The sequence below is a fragment of the Chaetura pelagica genome, unplaced genomic scaffold, assembly GCF_000747805.2.
Source record: "Chaetura pelagica isolate M959 unplaced genomic scaffold, ChaPel_1.0 scaffold192, whole genome shotgun sequence".
NCBI lineage: Eukaryota > Metazoa > Chordata > Aves > Apodiformes > Apodidae > Chaetura > Chaetura pelagica.
The window spans coordinates 1427470-1435579 of record NW_009952570.1 but is presented as its reverse complement, the minus strand read 5'-3'; the positions used below and the strand labels follow the sequence as shown (position 1 = coordinate 1435579).

At 49.9% G+C, this 8110-nt stretch overlaps 1 protein-coding gene across 1 annotated transcript; it reads right to left on the bottom strand.

The window, feature by feature from the left end:
• Positions 1–2902: 2902 nt before the first annotated feature.
• NEU2 (sialidase 2 (cytosolic sialidase)) lies at positions 2903–7505 on the bottom strand. Its single transcript, XM_009993510.1, has 2 exons — positions 7305–7505; positions 2903–3835 (listed from the first exon to the last, which is right to left on the bottom strand). The coding sequence occupies exons 1-2, from the start codon at positions 7503–7505 to the stop codon at positions 2903–2905; spliced, it is 1134 nt and encodes a 377-aa protein (XP_009991812.1).
• Between the last annotated feature and the right edge of the window lie 605 nt (positions 7506–8110).

The following is an 8110-nucleotide window of genomic DNA, read 5'->3' as shown; positions in this document are numbered from 1 at the left end:
AATTTCTGTCCTGCACAGAGACAAGAGCTTGCTCTGCAGCACATCCTTACATCAATAATAATTTTCTTTCCCTTCGTGCCTGTGTTGGAGAAGGCTGGTGAGCAGATCTGAGGAAGAAGAGATTAGAGAAGTTATCTAGAGGGGAGCTGGAGTGTTTGCCACAGCATGGGAGTGCAGAGATCAGCCTGCACCAGTTACATCCCAGCTGGTACTACAGATGTAACCAGCACAGCCAAAGGTTTCCACACGGATGCACTTCAGATAGTCTCTGGTGTCATTCCAGTTGGGACAGAACACCATGTAAGAGCTACCCTTGCAAAACAAAAAGGATGATGTGTACATCTGCCAGGCAAATCCAACCCAGACTCAGCAGAAGCTTTTAGGTAACTGCAGCAGCAGTATTTCATTTAGAGTTACTTGGGAGGCTGGGGCCACAGACAAAGAACTGGGACAAATTCTGATATCTGATAGTGAAAAACTGCAGCCCTATGTCAGTCTACGGACAAAACAAACATTGTTTTCCCCTACATGAGGTATCATTCCAAGCTGTCTCTCAGACATGGCTATAAGGACTTTAGATAAAGTGGGTTTGCTATAGATGTCCAGGTATTACTGTACCAGCTGGCTGTGAGCTCCCCAGCCTGTCCAGACTGGATAAACACTGTCATGTTGTTCAGCCCTCCAGGTGTGCCCAGCCTGTACACTGCAGCAGCCTGGGCACTGCCAGGCTTGGCCAGATGGAAAGTTCCCAAATATGCATTTTCACATAATGAAACAGAAGTATTTCACAGTATGCCTGACAGGGAGGTTAATTCTGTAGGACAGGAGTTAGCTTTGCTGAAGTCTAAATGTAGCAACCCTGTCATTAGGCACCACAGAATCATCAAGGTTGGAAAAGATCTTCAAGATCACCAAGTCCAACCACCCACCCTACAACTCCCAAATACTAAACCATCTTATGAAACACCACATCTACCCATTTTTTTAACACCACAGGGACGGTGCCTCCACCACCTCCCTGGGCAGCCTGTTCCAAGGCCTCGCCACTCTTCCTGTGAAGAAATGTTTTCTAATATCCAGCCTGAACCTCCCCCGGCACAGCTTGACCCCATTTCCTCTTGTCCCATCCCTGGTCACCAGGAGAAGAGCCCAACACCCACCTCAGCACCTCTCAGATAGTTGTAGAGAGCAATGAGGTGGCTATTTGCCATTAAGTGTACTTAGTCTCTGGCCAACATCCAAACACCACGGTGAATATCCAGGGGGATACTGGTTAGCTGAGCCACTCTGCTGCTCCAGCCCAGTGTGTTCCTGACCTGCTGCTTTGGAAGGCTCCACAAACTCAAGGTGCATTTGGGAAGGCCATGAGATCTCTTCATTCCCCAGGTACCTGCAGCTTCCAGGTGCCCTGAAACAGAGCTGGACCCTGGGAAAAATCAGGAGCCCTTTTCCCACTACTCCTAAAAGCTGTCAGCAGTAGAAGGCATGGGTGAGGGCTCAGAGCAAGCAGGGGCTTGCAGAGCTGAGCAGGGCAGCACAAAGGACCCTACGGGACCTGCCAGGGATCCCCAGAGGGGATGCTCCCTGGGAACATTCTGGAATGCAGGTATTTTTCTTCACCAAGACAGCAACCAACCATCTTTTCCTCGGAGCCATTCCACATATGCACACACAGCAAACAAGTACAGACTTTTGTCCAGAGGCATGGGAGCAGCTTCCCTAGCTCCATCTGCTCTGACACATCTCCCTTGGTACCCAGTGATTTCTGGTCCCATGTCCACTCACTGCACAACACCTCCTTTCAGACCACACCAGAGCCTCAGAAGAGTCCCTCTCTCACCAAAACTGGGGTCAGTTCCTTCAGAAACCTGCTGAGAACCCATCTACACTGGAAAACCCTCCAGCTGGAGCAGGCTGTCCTGGGCTCCCCTAGTTCCTGTGCCAGGGCCCCTTGCTGGCAGCAGGGCAGTGCTGTGAGTGTCACACCGCCCTGCAACTGAGAATCCTGTGTCACAACAGCCATGCCCGCAAGACCTGGGCTTGTCAGAGCGATAAGAGCAGTTGCTGTGTGGCCCAGGGCTCAGCACTCGCCTTGGACCTACAAGTATTTCCCCTCCCGACCGTAAATTGGGAGCTCCCTCTGCAGACCCGTCCCGATCCTGCAGCTTCGGTACAGGCAAAATGCCACTTCTGCCACCTGCCCTGTCCCCAGACATGGGGGTGTCACTCCCTGCCCAAGGAGAGGGAGCAGCTGGAGCCCCCGGGGCTGTGGTTTTGCTCACACGTGAGGAACTGCAGCTTCTCAGCACCGTGTGAGCAGAAGGGCAAACAGGAACATACAGGTTGGAAGGTAAGGAGAAGGCTAAGGTGGACAGAAGTCCTTCTGGGGGCTGGGAACTCAGCAAGGCAGGGCAACCTCAAATCCACTGCAGAGGGGGGCAAGGAGTATCTCCAGAGCAAGGCAGCCCAGGCTGCAGGGAGAAGACAGCAAGCCCTGCACCCACTGCAGGAGGAGGCCCACCTGGCCAGAGCCAAAGCAGGTTCTGGAGGAGGTGACATCAAACACAGGGTTGTGAGGCAGCTGTCCTGCCTGGCACTGTCTCCAGCATGCAGGTCCCTGAGCAAGTCAGGAGACCTTCTACCAAGGCTGTGCTTGTTTTGAGCACGTGATGTTTAAGGTGGCAGCCCAAGGGAAAAGCAAGAAGGGAGAACAGGCAGCAGGGAAAAAACAAACACACGTTCATTTTTCATATGTTTAATGGACTTCATAATCCACAGACACCACCAGCTAAGGATGCTGGAGGAGTAAAAAAAACCCTTTTGCTGAAAGATGGGAAGTGATAGTAAAAGAAGTATCAGCAAAGGTGGTTTTCAGAGGGGTGCCCATGGAAGGGCTCAAGACTCAGTGCTCAGATGGAAAGGCTTGCTTTAAAGTGAACATTACAAAGATGATCTCCTCACACTGTCGGTGGGTCCCATACTCAAAGAGGCAGGAGAACAAGGGGGAACCATCTGGCCCAACCCCCATGTACTGCAGATCTGAATAAGCACACAGGCCCCTGAAGAGGACGCTTGGTTCTGTCCAGTGTGTTGGATTTAAAGGGCTTTTGTTGAGGTAAATTCCCAAATCTCTTCGACCTTTTAGGTGTGTGGGGTGAGCGTAGAGCAACCAACTATCTTGGCATCTGGTACCCGGGGGAGGTGGGAAGGCAACAATGCTTCCATGACATCCAGAGGGAGGTTCTACCAGCGCTTCAACCCGCTGGCCTGCCTCAAAGTCCACCCCATGGTTGTAGCTGACAGCCTGGACTCGGGCTCCCGTGCTGCTCCTTGCATTGCAGTAGAGGACCCTCCTGCCACAGGTGTGCAGCTCTGCTACCTGGCACTCCCCTGCACTCTCCTCCTCCACGAAGTTCCCCATCTTCCATGTCGCCCCATGGTCGGAGCTGATGAAGCAGAAGGAGTGAGGGGTGGGGTGTTCCCTGGGGCCCAGGATCCGGTAGGCATAGGCAGGGATCACCAGGGCCTGGTTGAGCAGCTGCAGCCCATGGCCTGGCCCCACGGCAAAGGTGGCCCAGTTCTTGTACTGGGCGCCAATGGTGTCCTTGGTGACATCCTGGGCAACACTCCAGCTCTGCCCTTGGTCTGCACTCGTGACGTAGCACAGACGTACCAGGTTGGTCTTTGTCCTGAGCTGGTGCTGCTCAGACATCTTTCCCGGGATGGCTATGAAGAACAGGATCAGCTTCCCCAAGACCTCATCATAAACAGGACAGGGGTTCATGGACCGGTGGCCTTCCAGCTGCGCGCTGACAAGGGTCTCCGTGCTGCTCCACTGCGTGGGAGGGGGGGGCAAGAATGAAACACAGGGTTACAAACATCCTCCTTATAGTGTAAGGATGTCTGGGCAGAAGTTATGGAAGAGCATGAGAAGAAGAGAAGAGAAGCAAGTCAGAGGACAGAGCAAGAAATGGGAAGGCAATATAGTGGCATCACCAAACCTACATGAAAGTGACACGGATGACACAAGGCACGTGCATGTCACCAAACAGGTGGGTTGTGTCCTCTTTTATTCCTGCTCAGCAAGGAGCTGATAGCTTTGCATCCCAGTGCAGCTCGTGTCCAGTGACACTGTTTAAAAACACAGTAGCTGAATTTTCAGAAATGCTCACAAATATGACACAGAGACAAGCCCAGAGGAGGCCCGAGTGTGCTGGTAAGGACACTGTGCTGTGTTAGTGCTTCTTAGGAAGTCACTGACAGACAGAAGACAACTGAGCCCTTTTCCATTGTCCTGGATGCTGACAAATTCCTTTCCATTCAAACTCCCATTCCTCTGTGTCAATCCATGTGTGGATAGACATCCCAGCCCAGGCCGTGGCACTGATTTGTGGCACATTTACACATTCTGGTCCAGGAATGTGGGCCCCAAGTCATACAACACAGACAGTTGCAGAGCAGGTATAACCACCCTCTTTGCCCTCTGTCTCTAAATGGATAGCACAGAACACCATCACATTTCTAACAGTATCATCGCAAAAATTATTCCTACCTTGTGTTAATTGGCTTGGTAAAAGAAACAATTTTCTTTTCCTGTGAGATTACACTAACTAGCTTTTCTACCCTGACTTGCTGATTACCCTTTTTGGTCACATTTTGTCTTTGTCTATTTAACCAGTATTAACTTTTGGGGAAGATTTAATATTTCTATTTTAAAAAACTGCAGCATAGGAACACAAATTGCTAAGTTTATGAACAACTGAGCCCTATTTAACTGAATTCAGGGGGTTACACAAGATGTTACCAGAATGGTGGGACACTGCAGGTGCACCCAGGGGCTGCTTCTGCTGGGGAGACTCCAGCTCTTAAGAGTCTGTTCTCTAAGACAACCAGTCACCAATGAAGGATTGGAATAAAAAAATACAATGACCCTCCCCCGCCCCACCTGAAGAAATGAATGCATTTGCAAATGCAAAAAAAGAACTGTTAACAGTCATCAGGAGGTCCAGAGAAGGGCCACAAAGATGATCCAAGGGCTGGAGCAGCTCTGCTCTTGCTTCAGCTGTGCACAGAAAGGAAGGACAATCCTTGACTCCTTCCTTAAGTACTTCAGCCTCAACAAAACAAGTATCCTGCAGGTGCAGCTGATACATATTATGCCCCCAAACTGTTGATTGTTCCTGCAGCTCAAGAGAAAGCTTCACCATCGCCTCAACTTTCCTCATGCAGAGTCTACCCGTTGCAGCTCTGATTTATATTATCATCAAGGGGTACAACAAATAAGGCTGGGGATGGAGTCTCTTGAGCTGATGTCCCAGAGGGGAAGTGTGGATTTTGCTCAGGCAGAGATTAGGGAAAAACATTTAAAAATAGGTATTTGGATATTGTGTGTGTCCAACTAATCTGGGGCTGTTGGTTAGGAGATCTCTGGGAATCACCCCAGGTCACCTTGGTCAGTTAGCTCATCCTAACATCACAGTTCAACTACACTAATATCTGAGTCTTGAAAATTTTAGGAGCTTTGTCTAGGAGTGGTGGAATCCATTAATTTTTTGGACAATACCTCCCTTCAATCAGAATATGGACTAATTGAATTATGCTACCCCACAGCAACTGAAAAATGTGGTAAAGATTTTTTAAAAAACCTTCCCTTTTAAAAAGAGTTGGGAGGATAGTAACTAAATTATTAGTGTTAAGCTTGTCCTGGTTTGAGCCAGGATGAAGCCAATTTTCCTTTTACTGATTTTTTTTTTTTTTTTTTTTTTTTGGTGTTGAGCCTGGAGAAGAGAAGGCTCCAGGGAGACCTTAGAGCACCTTCCAGTGCCTGAAGGGGCTCCAGGAAAGCTGGGGAGGGGCTTGGGACAAGGGCAGGGAGGGAGAGGGAGAATGGATTGAAACTGGAAGAGGGAGATTTAGGTGAGATATTAGGAAGAAATTCTTCACTACAAGGGTGGTGAGGAACTGGGATGGTTGCCCAGGGAGGTTGTTGATGCTCCATCCCTGGAGGTTTTTAAGGCCAGGTTGGATGACGTTTTGTGAAACCTGGTCTAGTGGTGGGGATCCCACCTGCTCATGGCAGGGGGGTTGGAACTGGATGATCTTTAAGATCCCTTCTAATCTTAATGATTCTATGGTTCTATGAATAACTGATAGATTAATCAGGTGGCCAATTCCCTGGCACAGACAAACCAGACAACACCCTTCTGCATGGGGAGGCTGGCTGCTCTAAATTGGGCCTAAGAAGATTAATTGAAAAAAAACAACAAACAAAAAACAGTGACTGATTGCTAATTCACTCCTCCCTGTCCCCATGAGACTCCCATTTGTGCCTCATCTCCACATCTTTGCTGCTCCAAAAAGACTTTTGTCTCATCTTGCTGTCTCTGCTTCCCCAGCCATGATGGGGCTAAGTCATCCCCAGGGGCTCTGCTGCCTGTCAAGTCCTCCAAGAGCTGCCCATTCTGGGGGTTGGAAAAGACCTTGAAGATCATCAAGTCCAACAGTTAACCCAGCACTGCCAGATCCATCACTGAACCATGTCACTAAAATGATCCCACATCTTTAAAGGAAGAACCATCCTTAGATGTTTCAAAGAATCCCATTCTGAAAGGGATTCCCATATCCCATGACATCTGCAGGGAGATTCGCTTACCCTAATTTAGTGCCTAAAAATTAGATTACCAAATGTTACCCAGTCCCCTGAGCTTCCTCTGAAGGCAGTGGAGCTCCTCTTAAGAGCAATTCATCTCCTCATGGTGACCTTCTAAGGCAGGGCAGGTGACCCCCCATCTGGAGGGTTCTGCAGGACCACCAATGCTGCCTCAGGATGTAAAGCTTGAAGCTATGTCAGAGGACTCTCAGAATTTCTCAGTTACAGGGTTTATCACTAGAATCCTGTGTTTCCCAGCCTTTGTTGTCTCAGTGACCTGAAGGAGAGGGAAGGAGGAGCAGAGAGCTGCCAGTTACTCCCATATCCTTGCCAGAGTGTCCCGAGAAACATCAGGGAGCAAAAAATGGCTCTAAAGAGGATGCTGGAGCTGAGTAGCTAATTGTTGGCTCTTCCAAGGATCATGGAAAATGCAGAGGCAGTGCATCCACCATGTGATGTACTAAGTGTGGACAGATGCAGGAGAGCTGGGAGGATGTGGAACAGAGGTTTCTTGGAGGAAGGTGACCCGAAGATCCCCGACAGGCAGATGTGGCTGCTCAGTGTGGGCAGAGGGAGCAGCTGCCCTTCCCTGCAGTGAGGGGCCAAGGGAGCAGTGCAGGTGGGCAGCCTGGCCCTGTTCTCCCCACCCTGCTACCTGCACACCGTGGGTGGCTGGGTCATACACCCCTCTGCGCAGCACCAGGAGCTTGGCATGTTCATCCACCGGGTCCTCCCGCTCCTCAGCAAAGGCCAGGATGAGGCTGAAACGCGGCAGGTAGAGCAGGGCTGGGATGCGGTAGCTCCAGGTGCTGTTCTGGAACAAGGTCTCTTGCCTCAGGACGGGAAATGAAGCCATGGTGCTGGGGGAAGAGGACAAAAAGCATCACCTTCTCACCCACCTGTAGCCCTGCAAAATGTGCTGGAGCAGATGCCACCACTTCTCGCCCTCCCTGCGCAGGGGAACCTGCTCTGCTCTGAAACACCATTTCTGCTGCTTTCAGCTTTGCAGTTTTCTGGTGCTTCTCTAAAGAGAAGCCCCATGGTGCAGCTGGCAGCACAGGGCAGGCTCACCCCAGGCCTGGCGGATCTTACTGGGGTGATGTAAAGCAAATACACCCATCAGAGTCAACAAAAAAGCAGTCTGGGGGTTAGGTTTTAATTTTAATTAAATCTGCATGCTGAGATTTTTGTGGGGTTTGGTTTTTCTTTTTAATTAAATGTGCATGCTGGGATTGTTGTGGCTTTGCTTGGTAATTCAGAAGACTGTTGATAACCAAATATTACAGTATTTTCCCTCCAAAGACCATTACTGTCTTTGTTGATGGTGTTTCCACCACCCAGCACAGAACTTCTGCTTTGCCAAATATGAGCTTAAAATCCCACATAAATGACACCCTGAGGCAATCCCTGACCCCACCGAGCCCCTGTTGGAGGATGATGAGCATTGAGCATGAAAAGAGG

Bases quoted from the DNA above. Each gene is read 5' to 3' on its own strand.
- NEU2 (XM_009993510.1), bottom strand. From the start codon at position 7,505: ATGGCTTCATTTCCCGTCCTGAGGCAAGAGACCTTGTTCCAGAACAGC. The intron at 3,836-7,304 runs GTAGCAGGGTGG...CCTCCCACGCAG, and splicing joins CAGCCACCCACGGTGTGCAG to TGGAGCAGCACGGAGACCCT.